Genomic DNA, 23,950 nt, shown 5'->3' with positions numbered 1-23,950 from the left:
GCCAACCCGTGATAATGAGAAATTAGATGATAGAGAACAAAAATGGATATGGAGAAGAAAGGCGGGGAAAAGTGTTATTTAGCCTTGTCTCTATTGTGCACATAAACAGAGCTAGTAGAAATAGTCCCATGTGGTTTCATTCATCATGCTGATGGTGTTCCTGGGCAGCACCTGTTCAGCAGCCTTCCAGCTGGGTGTTGTTGGAAAGCTGTGTTCCCGTCTTGCGGTGGGATGTGGCAGCCCAGTGTGCCTGAGCCAGCACGCAGGGCTTTGTGTCCGCAGGGAACAAATGCCCAAGTGGCGGAGTCATCGCGTGTGGAAATGTTAGACTAAGGGAGAGCAGCGGCAGTTGCAGTGTGTGTGCGGACAACCTTTGTAAGGCGGCAAGTCTGGGGAGGCACAGTTAAGTTAACAAGGGTTTTCTCTGCTCACCCCTGCAACTGGGGCATCTCCCTGGTCTTACCTTCACTTTAACTGCTCGGGGTCCTGGGTGCAAGCTGACTGCTCCTGCGTTAGAGATGAGAGCCTCTTTCTTGGGTTTTTGGGTTAACATATGGCAGGTCACACCCTGCAGAAGACATGATGCTCTCCTGCTCTAAGAGGATTAAGGATGTAGGAGGGTTATGCTGACGTGCTTGGCAGAACGGGAAGCGAATGGGAAGCCTGTAACTCAAGGGACATCCCTGCCATGTTACTGAGCAGCCGGCAGCAGGGTGCTGTGAAAGGCGCTCTGACAGGCACAGGCTAAAGAGGCAGCTGAGCACAGTGACAGAGTGCCTCTCCCCCAGCTTTGTAAGATACAGGCTGGAGCAGAGACATGTAGGAATGCAGCCCCGAACAAAACAGGAAAACAAAATTGGACAGCCAAGGGATTGAATGTGGGCTATCATCATTCAAAATATATGAGCGCGTGTCCTGGTTCCTTCAGGCTGCAGGAGCTCGTAAGCCCCTGGGTTGAATCTCCAGCAAGTTGATTTAGAAATCAAAAACAATCAGGAGGCCTGTTTAGCATGTGGATACATGGGGCTTACTTGGGGAAAAGTATGTCTCTAGGGCCAGGTTAGGTACCTGTAGACCACTATGAGACCCCAGAATTCAGTGTTTCGTTATGTTATTTTCCTTATACATTGCTGTTCTTATCCTCTGGAAAACGTAAACAGGACAAGTCAGTATTTAGTGATAAAGAAATACTGGTCTTTAGCCAGCTCTCATGTCAGCCGTGTGTTGCACAATCACAGCAACCCGCAGCTAAGCCGTGTCTTGGTTTCTTCTGTTTGGCGCTGTTTTCTCCTCCATATTTCATCAGCCGACCACAGGTTATGCCAGGGCTCAGCGTATGCCCCCATCGCAGGGAAGCATGGCACTCCTCACCAGCTAATGCACTGCAGCCGTGGTCAGCACCAACAACTTTTCTCCTTGGCAAGATCGGCCCCAAGACAGCAGAGATTTGTGAGTTACTTAGGAAACCCCTCCCAGCCTGCTGGCCATCGGGGCTGCACCGCTTCCGCCGAAAGTCGGATTGTTCCCAGGAGGCCTCGGCGGGCTACGTGCCCCGTCCCCACAGCCACACCTTTGGCAAGCCCCTTGGCCGGGGCCTGCGCTTACCCTTGTAAGAAACAGGCCCCCTGCGCCAAATTTCGGCCGGTCCCTGTGCAACAGGATCATTTCCACTTCTGAAAACCGTTGAGCTCACGGGGAGTAATTTTCAAGAGCTCTTGGCACTGGTTTGGCTGTGGGCCGATGTCAGTGATAAAGTCCCATTTATTTCCAAGCTGCAGCATTAAGCTTTGGTGAAAAGCTTCTGAAAATCCTGTCTGAAGCAGTTTTTCATCAACACCCACTAACAGATTGTTGGGGTGGAGAAGGGAAAGAGAAATCTCTGCGCTGTGTGACTCCCAGGAGCCACCGCATGTCCGACCCGTCCTTCAGCTTGCTTTGGGGAGGATGTCGCATAGCAGCATGCGCACGTTCAGCGAGTGGGGCTGGCAGAAAGGAGGAAGGTGCAGCCTGGTATCGCTCGAGCTCTGTCTTTGGCTTCGCTCGTACTGTCCTTCTAGCCTAGGCACTGCGGGGCTTTCAAGAACAGAATGAAGGCAGCTCTGGAGGCTTGGGGGCCAGAGAGGGTCGGAGCATTGTCTCCCTGCACCTTACACCGGTACCTACAGGCCCGCTGCGCATGCTTGATCCTCATGCGGTGCCATGGGAAACCCTGGCGTGAGGCAGAAGTCGAAGAAGCTTTTCACAGGAGGAAACAGAAGAACAGCATTCCCGTAGGTGCAGGGAGAGAGGCAGGTTTTCCAGCCTGAAGTCAACTCAGAAATCTGCTTTCACTCTCTCTCTGTAGAGATGGGTTTGGATTGGGATCATCCCCTGTGCAATATGTTTAAAATGGGATGTTTTACCCCTTCTCTTGGAAAACCTTGCAGAATGGAAAGGTAAAATAGGGAGTCAACGTGCCCCTCCTGTGCTGAGCAAGTGACTTGCCTTGTGGTGTGTCGTTGTGCGGCACAGCACCGTGGCAGCCTGCCACGCGTAGACTTACGAACCCTATAGCTGTGGCGGAGCACACAGCCTTGTAATCCCGCTGGTACAGCGGTGGGAGCCAGGAACACAGCCCCGAGAGACTCTCCTTCCAGTGACAGCCGTAACTAAACTGCACATCTAACCGTGAGCTGAGAGCAGCTGAAGTATGTAACTAGCTCCCTGAAATGCAGCTGTGGTGGCTTCACATGGGAGAGGCACCTTGTTTCTCTCCTGAGCACAGAATTAACACAGGAAGGGGGAAAAGTGGTGTTTCCAGAAGAGTGTGGGAGCTTCTGAGTAGTTCTGGCTTTAAAGATACTTTTTTACAGGTACCATTGTATGAAAAAAACATTCTCTTTTGTCAGACTGCTGTGTCTGAGCCTGTGCCTGTTGCCCTTGATGTTCTGTTTTTATCTCACAACTTGATGACTCAGAATTTGTATTTGTAGCTGTGCGCATGTGCAAAGTGTCCTGCTGCTGCTGCAGGACACGCACGCTGGATCCCTCAAAGCCGAAGGAGTTAAACTGCTTTCAAATTGGCCTATTCATGCTAATAAAGTACCTTGGAGCTGGTCCAGCAGGCAGACACCTGGGTATTATTCGAGCATCTGACACCTCTAGAGAACCGGAGCCTTGATGAGCTTTATACACTCACAGAAATCTTGGAAAAGAAAGGAGGCTTTCCATAGAAAATGGATTTTCAGGGCCAGCTGAAGGACATGATGTTCAAGATCATTGCTTTAAAATAATTTCAGCTGCAGTTAATGTGAAGCAAAGAAGAAAAGAAAACCCAAGACAGTGAAAGGATAATTAATTCTGAGTTTGAACTGCAATTTGAAAGGGCTGTATTGTGAAGTGACCCTTTACCAACTTATATCTGAACCGGCTCTTCTTATAAACCCTTTTAGAGATGAAATGTAGTGTTGTTTTACTTTTATACCATATGTTTGTTCTCCCCTAGTATTATGGAGTGACCTTGAATTCAAACCTTTCCTAGAAGAGACTGATGTCGTGAGGGGGTACTGCCGCAAGCCCCGGGAGCGCAGGCACAGGCTTTGCTGCAGCAAAGCTCTCTGTGGGGCCAACCCGGGTCTCCCTTGCTTTTGCAGCACGGCAGCTGGCTGTCCCCTGAGCTCGTCTCAGAGGTGGTCCTTCGTCCTTGCTTCTTTCTTCCTTCTTTCTCCCCAAATAGCCATAACGTGTGCCTTTGCGAAGATACGTTTTGCAAAACGTGTTTTTGACCGTTCAGCCATCCCTTTGGGGAGCTACAGTGTCCCCAGTCCCCCAGGGCTCTCGCCCCATAAAGCTGCTTTCCTCCAAGGCAGCTTTCAGCTGTAAGTGAACTTACGTCCCTAGATAACGCTCTCTGGCTCCAGCCTGGTCTGCCTACTGTGTCTCCTCTTTCTAGTACATTTCGCACCACGTTTCTCCAGAAGCTTAGAAATGCTTTTTACAAGGAGATGTTCCAGTGACTAAAGCCTGTACAGAATATGATGTTTATTACTGGGCAATTCCACTGTAATTTGAAAAATATATATTTCGTGCCTACTTATTCTTCCTCAGCTTACAGAGAAACCAAATAAAAAGCATCAAGGCCAGAGCTCTAATGAGATTCACATTTTGGATATCATGTTAGTACAATAATGCATTTCACACTGTTGTTTCCTAATTTGCCTAATCAAATAAAAGGAGATCAAGCATTACATAGCCCAGCCTCCCCATTCCAACAAGGTAACACTGAACCCATCGGTTTTGCAGTTCAATTAATTTTTCCCTACACAGGTTGGCTAAAGCAGATAATTTAATCAGCATTTTGCAGTTCTGTCAATAGACACAATGTATTCCGGGTGTTGACAATACCCTGAGCAGCTGTCCCGAGTACCAAGGAAGTGCTGCATCCATGGATAACATAGAGAGGTTTTTGGAAGGAGTGAAGGCATCTTGGGCGGCTGCATTAAATGCTGTCGCGTCAGGATGTCGTAGTGGTACAGGTTCTTTGCCGTAGCATTTGGCTGCCCAGTAAATAAAATGCTTTGCTCTAGCACTGTCGTCGGAGCAGGCAGGTTTCCCTGTGCTGTCAGTAGATTATCCCGGGGACTAAGGGACATCACTGGTGCTCAGCCAGATGGCCAGGGCCGGTGTGGTACTTGGCTTCTGAGGTCTTTGAGTAAATGCTAAAGCAAGTGATTCGGTCAAGGAGAAATCTCTCCGTGACTGATTCCAGTCTTGTAAGTCAAATCCAGAAATAGACAAGAAGCGTACTTCGGGTACATCCATTTCTCTGAAGGTATCTTAGAAGTGTGACGTTAGGAAAAAGTTTTCATCTTGCCTTCCCGTTACCAGAGAAGGCTCTGTTCCAGGAGTGCCGAGAGGCTGTGGGTGTTGGTGTGCTCAGCCCTCTGTCCATCCACTGGGGATAAACAACCGCCTTTGCCTCATTTAAGCAAGTCAAGCCTCAGTGAGCATGCAAGGAATGTAAGAGGAAAAAATGAGCACTGGCCAAGGTACTACAGCCCATCTGAAAAGTTTGTAGGGAGCTGGTTCTCTTTCCGATCTCTGATGTCTGCTGAGGGGACTGTTCTGCTGAGCATCCCGAGCAGCACTGCAGGTAGCTGAACACTTTTTTGTGTGCTGCTTGATCCACTCTACAGAAAAAAGCAGTTCTACATATACAAATTGTGTGCTTAGATCTGGCATCCCTATCTTGATTGTACGGCAAAACTGAGAACTTCAAAATAAGCTGCAGTATTGTTGCCATTGCAAATACTTTTCTCCTACAACATATTGGAGAATTTTGCAGAAGAATTTGAGACTACATTTTTTTAAAGGAAAACCAACTAATAGGTTAGGTTTGGGGCTGCTTTGTAATTCATTGTGATTTAGGAACAGTATTTCAGTGCTTGTGACATAATAGCAAGAGCTAAAATTGTAATAAAAAAACCCCAAAGTATAAAAAAAATGCTTTAGTTCTGTTTCCCAGGAGATTTGTCCCTGGGTTTCGCTCTGCTGTGGAGCACATCAAACTGTTTCCATGCAGACGGGATTTTTTGCCTGAAAAAGGTGCATTTGTTCCCAGTCACATAAATGAGATGTTCGTGTAGTTTGTTTTAATCTGCTTCAGCAACAGCGCTGGTGGCAGCGCATGCCAGGTACGCCGGGTTCGGGGGTGAGCCGTGTGTGGTAGGTGCGCTCGAGCTTGTGCAGCTCTGGGCACAGGGAACTTGGCGCCGAGGAGTTCAGGCGTCCCCTCGGGCCTGAGCTGGTCTGCGGCAGCCCTTTGTGCCAGCCGGGCTGCGAACTTCATTGCGTGTCTGTACTTCGTGTGATGTCCTCCTTCCCTGGGACGCCTGGGGCCAAGTTCTCCGAAGCACGTCGGTAACAGCGGTCCTGGGACTGGCTGCTTCTGCTGCTTCAGCCTGGTGCTGCCACGCTGGCTTCAAAAGCCAGATCAGCAATTCGCCATCAAATCTGATGCTGGTGAACATTTCTTTTTTCTCCGTAACTTTGTTTGGCAGCAAGCACCAGTTTGTCTGTATGGGAAGTCTCCTGTGGGGTCCCCGTTCCCCACAACAGCACCCCACCGAGTCAGTTCCTGCGGAAATATTGGTGAGGCCACTGGTGTGGCCCTTTGTTGCCAGATACATTTTCTTTGTCCACTATAGAGGACTTTAGTAACAGGCAAATTTGTGCCAAAACAGGCATCGGAGACCTGATCCGTCAGGCAGACAGGCCCGCTCCTATGCACAGCGGTATTTCACCGTTGCTCGGGTAAAGACTTGGCTTCAACACGTGGTCCAGGTAGCTCCACGGAAGGCAGCAGCTACAGCCGTAGGAAACCAGCTGAGAGCAACCCTATGGATTCCAGTTTGGGAAAATAAGCTCATTTACAAAAGAAGGCAGAACAAGCAAATGAAAAAAATAAGTGTGAATTAAATAATATGACTTTGGTGCAAACATGGAGATCAACTGTTTGCTTTTCCATAGGATGCAGAGCCATCCTTGTAACACGGTAAGAATCGTTGTAAGCTTACTGCCAAAAAATAAAAAGATCATTGAATATAGGCAGTTCCTTGTATCCGAAGTCCCTCATTATAATAAAAAAATTATTGCAGCAGAAAATTTACAAGTGCATCACAGGACCCACTTGTACTGTTAAACAGATGGCACCTACACAGGACCCAAAAATATATAACAATTTTAATTGAGCCAATGCAAAACAGATTTGTGAAATAAAATAGTACATGCCAGGTCTAATAAGTCTTTTACTAGAAATTTTGACATTAAGTAATTTTGTAACAGCACAAGAGGTATTTAGAAGATGCTCATTAGCAAATGTATCATTTACTTCACTTGCCTACTGTAATCTCTTAAGTTCTTGATCAGTACGATTCTCCCTGCTTTAACTTCTCTTCAGTACGGTTTGTCTGGCTCCTTTTGACATCTCGGGCTTGCCATTTGAATGGTATCGTTTTCAACTTCAGATCCTTGGGCTGGATCCTTTTCTCTTTGCTGAAGACAATAGCAAATCCTCCCCACCGCCTTCAGCAGTCTGAAAGGGAGCGTTTCTCTCTTGCAACGCTGGAGCTTGGCTTCGGCAGCAGATGACCTCGTTATTTATGCCGATAGTGTCAGGCGGAAATTTTGGACGTGGAAGGAGTGTTTAACCTTTCTGTATCACCCACCACCGAGCAAACCTACTCTTGGAAAAGGAAACCTCTGTGCCCGCTGCAGGCTGCTGTGGAGGACCGGGCCAGCGGAGCCGTTGCTGGCCGTCCTCGTTCCTGCCCGGTCTCAGTCCGGGCGAGCAGAGCTCTGCGTGCGGGGAAGCGCTAAGCTGAGCTCCTGAAGGATCTGTATGTGTTTCTGCCTGACAATGTGTACGCCCAGAGAAGGTGGCTCTAACAAGATGCACCCCTGACTTGTGCGCTCGCATCTGAAGACAGCTACGGTCCATCTAGGTCAAGTTATTGTTACGCCGCCTTCCTTCTCCCACCTCCTTGTGTTATCTCTTGGGAGTGGGGTGCTGGGTGCCTCCCAAGCCACGGGGGCCGTAGGATGGAGAATAAAGTCAGTAGTGCTGCTGCAAGATTAGTACGTCTGGAGTAGCTACTGCGAGGGAGGCATGTGCCTACCTCAGAACATCCCGGGGCACCTTACAGCTTCGTAGGAGATGGGAAGCATTCAGCGGTGCCTGAGAGGCACAAGTGGGAGCAGTCAGAGTCAGGCCCTGCCTCCCAGATTTTAGTTTCCAAAATTCTCTTCAGAGGCTCCTCTTGCGAGTGAGAAGTTCCAGTGAGCTAAAATCTGAAGACAGATGGTGACGGGACCTTCGCTGCTTCCCAGTGAGCTAGAAAAAAGAAAACTGTTCTGCAGGAGACCAGTGTTATTTTAGTCACGAGGTAGCAGTCAATAATGACAGGAGAAAATGTGTATTTTTCCCACCTGGAAAAAACCTAATTGGTAGCGCTCAGTTTCTTCACCCTTCCTTGCAGCCTAAATTGAGATGAATAAAAGAGACGGTTCTCCCACAGCTGGAAAGGGATGTTTTGTCTAAAATGACAGAACACAAAACTCCCCAGTCCCTTTCCACACGCAGGGAGGAAAAGCAAAAGTTAAAACCTACCCTACTTGTGGCTTTCACCTTTTCTTTTTTTTTCCCTTGAGTACGTCAACATGATTTGAATGGTAAGGACACGCTTAAAAGAGAAAACAATGAACAGTGTAGTCTTAATGTCACCACGAATTTTGAAGAGGCTGGATAACTGTGTATTCGGAGTCTGTGGAAATCACGGGGAAGGGATGTAAACATGACTTGCATGAGGCACCGTTTACTGAGACAGTTAAAAAATAACGTTATTTTTGGACTATTAAAAAAACCCAGCAGACACAGGAGTTACGATTGCACCCACAACGCGGGCGTGTTAGAACGTTTTAATGTGATGACGTTAAGTAAACATCAGTATGTAAAACGCAGAGTTGTGATGTCGCATTAAGGACAATTCGAAGAGGAGAGATGCGGCATGGTGTTTTCCTGCAGGAAAAATACCAGCATGAATTAATACCAGCCAGCCCGGGCTTTCACGCAGTGCTCATGACTCGGAATGAACCTGCGTCGTGGCACTCGAGAAGATTCCCTTACCTTTCACCTTAGATCAGCCTGACCCGTCTCCTTTGGTTTAAGCCCAGGGGATTAATGTTTGATGAAAGCTGTAGTTCTTGTTAAATTAAATAACAACTGAAAGGGAGCAGTGACAAATTCATTTTAATTTTTATTTCGTATTAACTCCAGCCAATTAATTTCGGCTGTTATCAAAATGTATAAAATAAACACAGCCTTGTTATATTTAGGAAATCCTATTGTCCACAATAATGTTTCCTGGTCCTCTAAACCCTGCTTTGTCTCGGTTGTAATGGGAGCTCCTAAAGGACTGGCTGGTGGCATTTCTGTGCATTTTGTACATTGCTTTATAGACAAAAGACTTTCTCCACCAATGTGCTTTTCTCGCTGGCGATACTCTCGTACGTGGTGAGGTACGTGTTCTGTTTTTCAGCACGATCAAGTAAAAGGAGCATCAATAAATCTCTTAAAAACTGAGAGATTATTCTAGAGTGCTGTTTATGTCTCATGCAGACCCAGTTTTGTCTAAACAGCTTGCTTGAGAACAGCGTTTGCTGACATCTAGGATTACCAGGGAATCGAGCATAAAGACAGTGAAACCAACTTTCCGTTTTCCTAACACTTCAGGGTTTTTTTGCTCGCTTGTACTGCATCTGAAATGTGTTTCAGTGTAGCTGGTGGCATCTGGGTGAGAATCCATTTAGATTTTATTTCTTGTCCCCTGGAATTGATACTCGCTTCCCCGTAATTACTTTGTCTTGTGTCGTGCATCCTCAGTATGTTGTCAGCGTACTGTCTTTGTGAGCGAGGTGTTTACAAAGCTGGTACTGAGGCAGGACTTGTAGTTCAACTGTAATGAAAGGAAATGAATGCTCAGCGTCTGGGCAATACGAGGCATTTGCAGGTAAGTGAAATAACACACCGCCCAGGAGAAAAACTGGGCTTAATATCACCTCTCCAGGCATTTGTAAATTGCCATGCAACAGGATATTTTTAGGGTTTGTTCTTTGCTCTATGTTAATCTTAATGCTTAGTACATAAAAACCCCAAGCATGTTCTGTTTTTCAAGGGAAACTTCTCTAGAGCCCCAGCCAGCGTCCCGAGTACGGAGTGCAGGCTCCAAAGTGCAGTGCCGCACCGGGGAGCCGTGGTGCGCCTCGGAGGCTGGCCTGAGTATAGCCATCAGGCTCCATGCGCTGGGGCCACGGCAGTAACCGCTCGCTTCCTACGGAACAGAAACCCGGAGCGCGTTTTCCTGGAAAACTCTGCGCCTTCCAGAGAAGGGAAACTTGTCTGATTAGACGCTCCTTCTCCTGTTGTTTTTCAAGAGATCAGAGGTTTCCTAAACTAGTTTAACACGTGAAGGGTCGCACTACCCAATGCCTGGAGTTGCTGCGTCATCTGTATTTTGAGGATCTTTTTGACATGGAAATAAGATCCTGAAATAAGAGCAGGCATCTTGTTAAAGAACCGTTTCAGACTGTGGAGTTTATACATTCCTCTAAGTAGAATGTTTTCTGGATCGCTCGTATGCTCATTTAATTTTTTAAGAGACTGTTACTTTTCTTACGCAGGCTAAAATAGATTCCGACAAGGTTACCAGGACACAGGCTTTTTGTAAGGAGATACCCAAGGTTTGAAACTGTGCAAGGGGCGTACTCTGTTAACCCTCCCGATCGTGGTTTTCTCAAGCGTTTTGAGCTCTTGCGCCAAGCAAGTCTTACTTTGTGTCATTTTCAATCAGTGGATTTTAAGGTATTATTACCCTATGCCTCTTGCCCCCCAAATTATTTGTGACAGATACTCCACGCTATATAATAATGAAACACTTAGGGTATTATCTTCAGCTAAATGAGAAGTGTAACGTGCTGTAATGTCATGCCAATTAGAAGGGAAAATCAATGTAGATACCTGAAATACGTTTTGGCTTTCTATCGGCCACTCTGAAAAATTGCGCATTCCACAGTTTTTAATGAATGTGGATGGGCAGCTAGAGAGGACAAAAAGACTGTTAGTGGATTTCTATTTCTGTGGTGCTATTTGTTACAAATAGTCTTTGAGAGACAGCAGATACACATGAGGGGAAAAAAATCCTCTTCATCTGCATGTTTCCCTGTTACGCAACACGCTGCTCAAAATGCAAGCTGACAATTCCAGCGATATCTCTAAAGAAGTGTTGCGTTTACATTAAAAATGGAGGAAAAATAAGTAAAATAGAGCAGAGTTTATTTTAACTTGGTGTCTGATGAGATCAGTGTTTCTGCCTGTACTGCCTTAGTGTCTTGAGGAGTGGGACAGAACCTCACCTGTGTCCTAGCAAACCTACCTAGCTTTGGGTCTTCATCCCGAGTTAAGCTGGAGAGTACACAGAGGTTTAAGCGGTGGCTTGAAATAAGCCAAAGACTCGCTGATGGTTGGGCTTCATGGATAGAATCAGCCTTTTGTAGGCAATTGGGCTAAAACGTCCCCAGCCAACGGCCAGTGGTATCGAAGCTGCGATTTCACGAGGTACAGGAGCGCCAAGCCATCTCAGTGGGCACTTTATTGTTCTGTTTACATGACTGATGCTACGTACTGTACGAGCCGGTGTCTGACAGGTTCTCAATAGCTGTGGAACAGTCGGGAGCCCCTGACTTAGGCTGTGGCAGGCTTTCTCGGCACACCACGCGGGACCACAGGAAGGTGGGCTGTCTTTTGACGCCGTTATCAAGGGTGACCATGTAGTTGGCAAAATGAAGGTGTAAGCTGTGGAGAGGAAGGGAGGCTGGGAGGGGGAGAAGAAGAAGGAAATAATCACTGAAACTTTGATAATTATTTTATTTATTGTCTAATGTGCACACGTCTGTTGATGATGAGGCTACCAATGACATAAATAAACTCAAGCAAAAGATGTAAGCAAGTGGATATATGTAAAGGCTTCTTTGGGCAGTGCCACGAATTTGGACATCGACCAAGGGAATTATTTATGTCCCTTGCAATTTCAGTGAAGAGCACAAAGGAGCTAATTAGACCAGGATGCTTCGCATTGCTCTTTCCATCTTGCGCACATTCATGCCCACCAAATGTGGAATGTTCGCCTTTTCCCCTCCAACGTGATGGTTGTTGAACTTATTTTTAGTGTCATTTGATAAGCCTCCCTGCTCGCAGAGAGACATCCCACTGACCCAGCCACTGGTCATTGTCTATACCAGTTCCCATCAAAGCGGGCGCGCTTTGTCAGGTTTCGAGTCGAATATCCATTTTGCATCTGAAGTACAGTATCGAAAGTGACTGGATCATTTGAGCCTTTTTCTTCAGCTGCTCCCTCCTTCCTCCCCCACAGTGTTTCCGCTCACGCTAACATAATTTGGCATCGTCGACGTGACACGACACTGGTTTTTCTAAAAAATTACAATACATACATTGTCAATGTTTTGTGATGGCCGGCGCTCCCATAAATTTAATTTCTAAATTGATGGAAGGAGGTCTTTTTCCACTGCTGAATCTTAACCAGTGCTCGGTGCCCCCTCGAAAACCGAGTAATGCACATACAGTAATAGGTCATTCAATGTCAAAAGGCATAAAAAAGATGAGCAAAATCTTCACAGGCTGCTGCTTGCTGTTGCCTTTAATTATATTAATTAAACTTTGAAATTCTCATGCAAAGAGAGTTGCTGGCTTGTGACGCTGAAGAGCCCTTGGAGATTTGGGGGGGGGGAACCCTGAGATACCAGCTTAGTGGCTACTGCTTTTTTTAATCTAAAAAAAAAAAAAATACATAAGCCTACGACTGCTAGGTATGTTTATAGATGATGATGTTTTATGCGCTACTGAACTCTGAATGCAGGAAAGGGGAAAAAACCACCAGCCACAGTGTCAAGGTCTTGAAGCATCAGTCCCTCAAACTCCGCTCAAGATCTCTGGTTACAGGCTGTCTTCCCGTGGAATAACGCTCTATTAATTTTCTTCCTGTCCCGGGTGCATAATGAAAGAAAGGTGTCTTCAAAAACTAAAGGGCAAAGTCTTGCTTGCTACCAATACCTTGAGGCATCCTGTCTACGTTTTGTCATGCGTGTGCACTTTTCAGTGTTAGAATGACAAGATTTCCAGTCAGAAGGTTCCCGTAAGGCACGATGCGAGGGGAGACTCGCAAGGGTTTTGTGATCTGACATCGCTGTAAGGCACTGAGCTCTTGCGCTTGCTTAGCCTGGTGGGAATTTTTATCCTCCGCCTTTGGCTAGTAGTCCCTGTTTAAATAACACGTGCCATCTCTGCATCTGAGGAACTTTGCATCTCTGCTAAAAGCACATTACGTCCTGAGAATTTGTAGTCCTTAAAAAAAGGTAAAATAACAAAAATAGAAAAACATTATCATCTTTGGCGTCTGTATTCTCCCTTTTGTGTTCTGTAAAAGCATAGGCATGCAAGTCAATGCTTCTCCTCTTGTCACTGTTGCAAATCAGAGAGTATCAACGCGCGCTGGGGTGAAACCCAGGAGCTCGGTACGGCAGTGCTGGCTCCTGGGAGCGGGGAATGCAGAAACCTTCTGAGTTCGGGCTTGAAGATGAGCCAAGAAATGCGAGGAAGTGCTCAGTTCTCTCTGCTTGGTTGAAAAGTGGCAATGTGGCTGTCTTGCCTCCTGGTATCCTCTTCTCCTCCTCTACTGAGATTGAACTCGGGTGAAGTTGATACATCGGCCCTAAGGGGGGGGAAAAGAGAGACGCTCTTATTGGTGGAATAATACATGCAACCAAGATTTCTGAATGCTGAATATGAGATGCTAGAAGAAGGCTGTAATTTAAGTCAGATGTTTGTGAAAATAACGTACCCATGAAAAACCTTTTAAGAACTAATGGAAATTACCCAGAGTGAGGCACTACATTTGACTTACAAATTTATGATGTTAGGAAAGCAGCGATGACACAGAAGACACGTTTTGAACACTGTCAGGTCTTTTGTGAAGATAATTTACAAATTCTCTGTAACTGTAGTGACCAAGCTCAAACCTGTCTACACATGCTAAAGGAAGATCACGGTGAAGACAGATGATCCCCACGGATCTCCCCCGAGCCAAACCCTCACGTAGTGCAGCGCAGATGAATATGACTGTTAGTTAGCAGAGCTGCTGCTGATTTGAAACTCTATTTTATTAGCAATAGCCTGAGCTCCGCATCTATAAACTCTGTTCTTACGTGCTTCAAAATTGCTGTGCACCAAAAGGAAAACGGGTTTCTCTTGGTGTCATACCCGAGTAAACACCATTCTCCCATAAATGGGCCTAGATTAATCTTGACAGCTTTTGGTGTAGCTGAAGGAAACAAATGCACAAGCAAAAATCATGACCCCTTTTTATTCATTTGGGATAAGCACTAAAAATTGCCAGTCACTTCTTGGAGCTTATTTGAATGCCCAAACTTCACATTGATACCAGTTTTTGAAGTAGGCTATACTCTGAACAGAACAGCTCCTCTCTTTAAGCAGCTCTTCCGGGCACAGCAGTGATACCTTTCCTTTCTCTGATGGAAAAAGCCAGCTTACGTCGAGCCTTCATTCAGGACTTCTCCACCTGGAGCAAGTAATTCTCCGAGGTATGACATGGAAGCCTGAAGTACTTGTATGAAAACACGTGGGGTGGGATGAGTGAATGCCAGCCAGTACTGCATGTTTTGGGAGGAGGTCCTTCGTTAATTACCAAGTGTCTCCGTTTGAGTGGGCCCTGTAACGTAAGACCCCGCACCGGCCGGTCCGTAAGGAGCCCGTAAGGTGAGTCCCTCAGCCAGGGGCCGCATCGGGGTCTGCAGTAGCCTGTTCTCAGTGGCTCTCCCCGGACTGTGGGCGAGCTCTTCAAAGGTATGTAGGGGTGCAGGATTCGGAGACTTCAGAGGGACTTTACGTCCAAGTACCCCCAAAAGGAAAAAGGCCGAGCGTGTTTTCTTTACTCTGTGCCCTTCAATTCCTACTTGAGGACTTCAGAATTGCCATGTCTAGGAAGCAATTTATAAGAGAACCGTAGAAGATGACGCCAAGTAAACTGCGCTAGTTTTGGAATAGGCAGCTGTGCTTACACCTTGAATCCTTATTTCCTTTTAAAGATGCACGGTTGGGGGAAAATTACTGCTTTCTTCTTATAGCTAGGAGATTAATGGAATTATCAAATGAAATTAGGGCTGAATTTCATATTCCTTTCATGTATTTATTTTGATCTAAATGTTTTGCTGGTTAACAGGGAGGGTGATTGCACACAGTGTTATTTGGCATTACTCAAGTCTCAGCTGACACCTGCCCTTGCCTGGCACAAAAGGGGCAGTGTTCTGATCAAGGGATTTTTTTTTTTCCTCATGCTCTTCTAATGATTCTGCTTCTGTCAACTGTATAATAAATATAGAAGTGGTGAATAGGTGGGTACAGTAATTGTAGTAACTTCTAGCTGCTACCATCTGTATTATAAACGCAGAAGAGATGCAGAGAGATCAACCAGGTGTGCAAAGAGACTCCTTTAAAGGCAAAGTACAATAGGCCTGGACATCTTTATGCGCCTTTCCGTTTGCTTATTGCGTTGGTTGTTGTTTTGGTTTGTTTGGTTTTTTTTTAAATTAAGCATATCAAAATGAATTCTGTGGTAGAAGCAAAGCATTTCTGGAGCATAAAATGCAGAAATGCTGTGCAACTCGAGCACTTCTGACAACAGAGCTAATCTTAGATAAACACTGACAGCAAGGATGTTTGCATCCAAGTTAATGCCACAATGGAAAACCAAGACTCTGCAAAACCCTAGCAGAAAACAGGTAATGGGGGAATTGCAGTAGTTCCTAGCTGATGTAATTAATATTACCATTTACCCATTGGTACAAAATTTCTGCTTTTGTTTGTAGCTTTCTCACCATTCTTTAAAGATAGTTACCAGTGCATGAATTTATATGAATTTTGGGCAAATGATTTGACTGTTATCTTTTGGTGTTTGTATTCAGTTTGCATTCAGGTGTTTTAGTGGCTCAGAGCTCTACCTGAGGTCTGAAATAATCACTGGAATCAAAAATAATTTCTTCAAGGTCTGACTGCACGAAGTCAATAAGTGCAGTGCATTAAGAGGGGCTGAGTGTGGTTTTAGCTCTTGAGAATGGCATTAATGAACTATATAGCAAATGTCGTTAAAGGGGCAAACTAGCCCCTTAGTTCTAGGGAAGACAGTGTTCTGTGGCCCTAGGAAGGATTTCCAGCTGAAGAGCTGTGTATAGAAAATTAGGGAGAACTTCCACCTTGAAGTCTTGTTACCCAAGGCAGCATGGGTTTCCACCTCTGCCTTCGCGGGGGTCCTACCAGGTAGCATGAATCTAACTGTCACTGCCAATCTACTGTGAGCTGCACCAGCAGTGACGGCTGAACCGCTCTGTCCTGGCTGCTCTGGGGCAAGGGTGGACACGGCGGTTCTGCAGCACTGGGCTCTGCTCCGCTGGCCAGGTGCCTTCTCCTAAGTGCCCTGCAGTTTTGGAGTGTCCATCGTCTTCTAAAGGCTGACCATGAGTGGTAGATGATTTTTGAACAATATAAAGGGGGGACTGAGAAGGAAAGGGAACATAAACCCGTTCCAAAATAAACTTGGAAATAGTGAAGCCTTAAAATAAAATTTAGAGGTGATACCTTAGGAGTTACAGGGCACAGCTTTCACTAGAATTAAGAAAAAGATGTTCTGTTTTGTTCTACACATGCCTTCTCTGCCAGCCTCTAGTAAGGGTTAGAAGGTTTTTGGAAGACACTCCTGTGATAATTCTTTTTTTCCTTTCTACCTGAGGTACAGTCACTTCCACTCTGAACCTACCCATAGGCATTAAGTTAGTGAGCGTATTTGTATCATCAGCTAGTGCTATAACTTCTGTGAATTTCTCTACTGCAACTTTGACTGCCTTTTCTTATTTAAGAAAAGGGGAAGATGAGAGATTTCGAATGAAAAAAACAAAGCCTCCCATATAAGAAGCCATTTTTTATGTACAATGTGATGCTAACAGAGGACAGAGCTGAAATCAGGATGTTATTAATTAGCACTTTCAGTGTATTTTCCGAGAAGGTCAGGAACACTGTAGTGTTGTTAATGGAACAGCAAATACTGCACACCAGCATAGTGGAGAACAGCTTTTATGTTTAGGTAATGGGATGTGACAAGGTGCCTGGTTTCACAATATCTACACATGAAATGCATTAAGAAGTAGCTTTCAAGCCAATGTAAAGGGCTTTGAGCTCTCACCATGCTTGCAATTTAAGTCTAACTTGCACAATTACCATATATACCTTTCATGTTATTATTTCTTAGCAAAAGCAGGTATGTATATATCAGCAACCCTCTCTCTGGGTCTGTTTGCCACAGTTAGTTTCATGTACATAACTCTTTCCCCTAAATGCTGGCTTAGAGGGTTTTTCCTTCCAGGACGAGTGGTTCCAGACATAACAGGGACAGAGGAGATCCTTAAATGAGCAATTACCGTTGTGGTTCCCTACTCATCTCCCATGGTCTCTGCCCCCAACCTCCTTACTCCAGGAAGGAAAAAAAGAAGGAATTGTGTGGTCAGCCAGACCCCTGATTACGTAACCCATCCAACAGGCAGGCAAGACACTATCAGCTGGAGAATCTCAAAGCACCTAAGAAATACCAGCTATCGAAACACTATCATTATCAGACAATAATGATAGTAACAAATACACTGTAAGTAGTTTAAGTGAGATTTTAAACCATTCACATTCTAGATGGGCAAACTGAAATAGGCAGAAGATAACAGACAAATTTTCAGTTGTTAAGGATTTACCCATTCCAGATCAAACCAATATGAACTGTAGCTTTTCATCGCCTAGAAAACCAGGTTGTCTGTGATGTAACCAATAGCACTGTCTTCATGCAAGTTGGTTTTGAGAAAAAGATGCGTACTCGTGTAAGTCATTCCTCTAAATTAATTCAAAACTTCCTATGTAGTGATACCTATTTCATCATTAAGACCAGCTTTTAGAAACAGAATATTAATTTGTTTCTTCTGATTAATCTGAACTTTACAAAAAGGACTATTTACTTAAATAGAAGCACTATTTACCAAACAGTAGACTCATCAGTCTATTTTTGGCCTTCACAATTAAAACACGCTTGTTCTATGTAACTAATTACACCCAGTGAATTACCATCCTAGCAGCATTGCCGTGATCCACCAGTTTGGTGAGTTAATGTTACACTCATGTCCCTGTACTCAATTAAACAATCAATACAACCAATTTGAAATCAGATGTATCATGCCTTGTAAATCACTGGATCATAAACCTTAACAATACCAACATGTAGTCAGTATAAAATGGAACTAAATTAGTGGTTTAGGACTCGAGTAATTAAAAAATGAGTTATGCAAGCATTCTGTCATCTTCATGTGGAATATGGGAGTTGTCTCCATCCACCAGATTCAACAGAAAAAACCCACCCTTAACTGCCGAAGATGCTCCACAGGTACTGCAGGAGAAGAATACGGCAGGTATTCAACACCAAAAAAAAGAAAGAGATCTACAGCAAGGGTTTTTACCTAAGAAGGAATACTTTTGTCACATCAAAGCAATTTCTTAAGTTGTTGACTATCTTACTGAATTTAAGCTATGGGGCACCCAAGGTCAAGTCCTTGCAAGGCACACAGTCTCAGGGGAAGTGGATGCTCACACTGAACTGCAGACTGGAGCCTCACATGGCAATGCCCGAAAAAGAAAAGGCACCAAGAGGTGCCCGCAGAAACAGCCATGTTTCCTCCTCCAGTGTGACCTCCTGCGAGCCTGTCCAGCTCTGCTGGAACAGCCCACGGGTGTATGGAGGAGGATACCTTCTGGACTGCCCTCTGATAGAAGCCTGGAACTCAGCTGTTGATTTTGGCTAGATAGGTATGAAAAGCGCTTTAGTTTGTATGTGTGCATGTGTGAGCAAACGTGCGCCGCCTTCCAGTGATCCGTAACCTAACGCTGGGCTCTTCGGCGGAGGCAGTGGGGGAATCGGCGCAGGCTCCTCTGGAGCCGAGCCCGCTTCCCGCACGGCCAGAGCCGGCCTTCCCTGTTCTAAGTGTGGTACAAATACTCACCCTGTAGCTCCTGTGTGATCTAGAGAGTAATTTAGGTTTTGCTTCTCTGCTGCTTTTTTTTTTTTCAAACTGAATTACAGACTTTCTGCTCTTTCTTTCGGTTACAAGTTGCAAACATGTACTGCCATAAAACTTTATGTCCTGGTCAGCCATTTAAAACTGTCCACTGAGGTGGGGTTTTCTCCTCCCCTCGAGTAACACAGCCAGAAGACACGCTGCTCAGCAAAAACAGTTTCAAAATGTGCCGGGGTGAGAATGAGAGGCAGCGCTCTCCTGTAGATGACTAATAAATTTTGCTAGATCTTACCAAAGGGAAATAAATGAGAAGCAAAGGTCTAATGGTAGATTTAAAATGAGTAGCGGGATGATAACTGGCCATGACAGGAGTTGTACGCGTCGTGTTTGTCGAGACGAACACGTAAGCCCCTTACTGAGGTGACGGGCTGGGAAAGCCCTTCACTTTGCCTTTCCCCCATGTCGTGGGGGGGGCACAGGCTGGGGGGGAGCTGGGTGCCAATGCCATAGCTGCCTGCTTGGCTGGGGAGGGTTTTAGTGCCTTCAGTCATGTCAGAGTGTAACTTCTTTTATTATTAAGTACCATCTGGAGTGCCCAGAGCTTTTTGAGAAGCATCTTTTTTAGTGTATGACATATATGCAAAGGAGAGACAAATACACAGATACGGATATATGGGCTCTGGTCTTGGTATCTCAAATGTGGACTGGGTTTGCCAAAAGAGCGACAGCAGTCCTCACAGTACTACCTCTGAAGCTGAAATTTGACAATAGAACTGTTCCTCTTCCTTTTCCTGCGTGATAGGCTGTTTGTACTCACATGTGAAATACTGTACTAATCAATACCTCCTGAACCTAAGGCCTCGCTGCATGGAACGGACTTTTCCAAAACGAGTATTTAAACATGGGTTGGGTAACAAATTAAGTTTTCTGGTTTGCTCTCCTTTGTTGTGTTGTGTAATTGCCTAAAAGGATGCAATTAAAGGAAGTCAGGTTCTCTACAGAAAACCTTGAACCCAGCATCAACTTCTGGATGCTGTCACAAGGGTCCCGGTGAGATGCGATCTCCTTTGAGGCTGTGGATCTTTCGTCACAGCCCTCCTCCTCATGCTGCTGAGCTGACAGACTCAGGCTACCTATGAACTGTAACCAGTATGGCACGGGAGGTTGAAGGGACAGAATATCCCCAACTCTGAACAGGACTTCAAATCACCCGCTTAGCGTTTAAGTAGCTGGCTGCTGCTGAGTAGTCACTGGTCTCATGAGGGAGCTTTTAATGTACCGCCTTCAAACCACTGTCTCTGGCTACTGTTTCCTTTGGTATGTTTGGCCTCGCTTGTAGTATTTTTCAGTAATTCAGAAAGGGCAGGTGAAGCAGTCTGTAAAATCAAGGAGGGTGGAGATGGGATGGGGGATGATATCCAGCCACTCAGCCTATGCTGCTGCACCGTCTGTTCTCACGTACTTTGTCGCTCAACCATACCTTGTCCTTGCATATGACTTAATTTCTTTAACATGCTGAGTAACTGTATCTATAGGAAAAGGTTCCCTGTACACTGCTGAATTGTTCAGCATCCAGCTTGGGACTGATAAGAACAACTGCATTTTTCAGAGGAGCACTTACGGCTCTGTTCTGTCCAGAACAGTTGTATTACCCCCTATAATACACAATGTCGTAAAAGATTGGCTTATTTTGGCCTTGGAGGATAAAGATCCTCCGCTGTCTGTCGCTGACATACCAGCAGAAGCCGAGAATCGTGTGCTTCTACCCCCAGCTGCAGTGTCCCCATAAAGAGAACGTACCCTTTTGGGATTTGTCATTTATATGGCACACGTGAGCTCTGTGCCCTCCAGCCCAATTGATCAGTGCCCGCATAGCTGTGAGGAGGGAGAGGGTTTTAGACTAATGTCACTCCCGAGACACTTATTTAGCGATGTCATTTATGTTGGCCCTGTCTTCACAGCACCATCAGAACATCTTTCATCTCTGTGATCGGTGCACCCCTGTTAGCCCAGCCTTGTCGCTCCCAAGGAAGCTGTCTTCTCGCAACAGCTCTCCGCGACATTCTGCCGAGACGGCTGGTGCAGTTTGGATCAGCAGATGAGAATCTGGTTTACCCGATTCTATTTGTTCTTACGCTTATTTTCCCTATTGCCCAGCCTGCAGTTTGCCTCTCTATAAGGAATCCAAGTTGAGAGTATTGGGCTCTTCCCTGTAGCCGTTTCAGTAAAGGACAGGACTGTGTAAACCTCTTCTTCTTTGCTAATGCAAGGGAACAGGCAATTTCCTGCTTTCCAAACCTCTCTAGAATCATTAACTCACGGTACAGAGCTTACGGGGGATAATGAACTCCTGCCCATGCTCCTGACCTGCACACTCATGTGCAGTTGTGACAATAAAAAGGCCTTATAAAGGAAAAAAACGGGCAGGGATTCAAACTAGGCGCTGAGATGCCAGCACTGGCAGCACCTTCCTCAAAGTCCTGTAACAAGAGCTGAAGAGCGGTGGCTGTTTCCTTACTGGAAAAATCCTAATCCTACTGCTTCCCGTCAGTAGAGCCTGGTACCACGGAGTGGGACAAGACAGCAGCTTGTGCCAACACGCCTGCGTGGGGCTCAGGAGCCAAACCCTGCCGTCTCGCAGCCTTCAGAAAGGGCCAGCAGTGATCTTCCCTCGCTGTAGCCGGCAAAAGCAACATTAACTAGAGCTAGTGTCACCTTGCCCCCATCTCCTGGGCATTAAAATTCTACTGGCATTAACATCCGTGCGCTTCTTTACTAGCTCCCCCGCTCGGGATGTATTTCACTGCTATAACCGTTATAATATTACGCTCACCTCATAAATATCCGTTGACAAGCTGGAGCGTACAACTGAAGTTAAGTTTATATATATTTTTTCAAGATAGCGGATTTATATGTTTACTTCGGAGAGGGGTTGCTAACCCACCCATGTCCTGTGCAGCTCTAAGCAGCGTTCAGAGATTTAAACTGACACCTCTCTCACGCCTGCTCTTTGTCCCTGACGATCAGGTAATCCCTTCTCTCAGAGACCCAAGAAGCATTGTAAGAATTTGGAATTGGCTTTACACTTCTGCCAACAGAAATCTGTGTGCTCCGTTGCCAAGCTCTTACCGCTCAAACCTCATCTCTGCAGATGTGCGTTGCTACCAGCATGTTTATTTTATGTAAAGCAAAACCATTTTAAGTTGTCAGAGTTTCCTGTCCTTGCGTGTGCCGCGTTATTGCCCACAGAAGACCGCCGGCGACAGGTTTCCGTGGCTGCCTGCTCACCAACTGCCACCCTAATGCCGTGCCATTAGGCAGCCGCACAAGCTGCAAGTCAGGAAGTCCTGGTCGGCATCCCTGAACCACACGAGGGTGGCAGATATTTAGCACCTGGGAAAAGATGACTAGCAGTGCTATACACTGCTGGAAGTACCATTTTTCACAGAATAAATCAGCAATGAATCTCTTAGAGGAATGATCTTGAACTGGCGTTATTGCCACAGAACCCATCACCACTGATGCAGACATCAGGATCATATCTAGGGCTGCCCGGGGAGGCTTTCTCCCCAAAATTACTGAATTGATGGCTGAAACATCACTGCCAGAGATGAGGTAAGCTCTGAACCCCAAGAACAACACTGGATGGGCCCAAAACCCTCCTAAAGTAACAACAATGTAATAAAAAGAAGAACTACAGATGAATGGTGCTATATATTTTTACCCTAAGAAGGACTGGTTTTTTTTCACTCTAGCAATTTTTGCCAGTAACTTGAGATAAGTGGGAAGGCATATAACTTGTTTATTATCCTCATATTTATGTAATGTAGCCTCCGCAGCATGTGTGCAGGAACCTCATGATCTTTCCAAACAATCGAGCAGGTCCCGTAGGTCAACTTTCAAAAGTCACCTAATCTGAATTTCAACAACAGCAGTTTCACAGTGAAAACTGGCATCATCTGCCTCAAAAGACAACTGCTTTGAGGAGAATGTGCCAGCACAATTACAGGTACCTCCGTAGCTGAGTCTGACTTCACAGCCACCTTTCATCCCCTGGTCCTGCTTTAGTTGTAGGCAAGTAAAGTGAATACGGAGTAAAGTGCAGAAAAGGAGGACGGGGCTAATTCCTTTTAAAAGACAGTTCCTGTCTTTCTGCACCAAATAAATACTGTATTTTAGAGTACAGGCCAGCAAAACAAAACTGCCAGTAATAGGTTCAAAATCGGTATTTTAAAGATGCTGGCTCAACATACAACACGTGTAATGGATGGTCAAGAGTCTGCTGCTGCTGTGTCAGACAAGTATTTCTTGCAGGAAAATGCGCAGCTCAGTTGTAGCCATCTGCCTCCAACTTTTACCTTAATATAAGTATTATGCGTAAGAGTTAATTTGTGGAGAGAAACCCTGCGGGTATCTTAAACCCATTTATGTGTTACATCTGACGTAGTCCCGATTCAGCAGTTCACTACTATTGAACAAAGTTGTTAAGTTCTGATTTGTTGGATTTTTTCAAGTGACTTTGGCGTGTGTTTTGGTCAAGCTCGTGTTGCTGTGATTTGCTAAACGTTTGGAGCAAACGTTCACTGATGCAGAGCAGGCGTGCATGTATAAAATGCTGCTGTTGTCACCTGGCGGGGCTTGGTGTATCCGCTTCATGCACACCTTGCTAAGATGTAAATGAAAATACTCAGTGCGCTGCAGTGAGGAGTTGAGGGGTATTATCTGTAGTATTTTTAGTACACTGGCGGCTTTGAGAAAATGCTATTAAGAACAGCTTTTCACCCCACTAATAATGCTTATTTTGTAACTGGACATATGGACATTTCGGCACAGTTGCTACAGCGAACAAAATCTTCAAAGTACATGTTTACCAGTGGTGTAACCTTGTGAAACCCAGGACTGAAGGGATTTTTTAGCTCAATATGCTGTGTGGCACTGAAAGGAGTGCTTCTGCCAAGACTGCCGGTACTTGAGAGCAAAGACGCGGGGCTAGACTTTGAACGCTGTTTTCCCACCTTGGAAATTCCAAGTACCTTCCGCAGAGTGATCTGAAAAGCTCCCTCCCCAGTGAACTCCTGCTAATCGAGTCAAACACGAACCGCACAGGCGCTGTACCGCTCCTCGCCCGCATCCGTACAGACCGGCGGTCTGTGGGGCCGCTCGGCAGCGGGGCAACCATCGGCGCGAGCGCGCACGCGCAAGAGCTGCGGTTATTCTTGTCCTCTGT

General features: G+C 45.7%; 1 protein-coding gene across 1 annotated transcript in view; it reads right to left on the bottom strand.

Moving 5' to 3' along the window:
• Nucleotides 1-11,438: 11,438 nt before the first annotated feature.
• The window catches only part of ANTXR2 (ANTXR cell adhesion molecule 2), a 117,695-nt gene continuing 105,183 nt past the window's right edge, over nt 11,439-23,950 (bottom strand). The window contains exon 17 of the mRNA XM_059826786.1: nt 11,439-13,319. Coding sequence (XP_059682769.1) covers nt 13,281-13,319 — 39 coding nt within the window. The 3' untranslated portion in view covers nt 11,439-13,280. The remainder of the gene's footprint in view (nt 13,320-23,950) is intronic.

Source organism: Gavia stellata, chromosome 19, assembly GCF_030936135.1.
Source record: "Gavia stellata isolate bGavSte3 chromosome 19, bGavSte3.hap2, whole genome shotgun sequence".
Taxonomy (NCBI): Eukaryota; Metazoa; Chordata; class Aves; order Gaviiformes; family Gaviidae; genus Gavia; species Gavia stellata.
The sequence above is the reverse complement of the archived record's forward strand: the minus strand, read 5'-3'. Positions and strand labels throughout refer to the sequence as shown.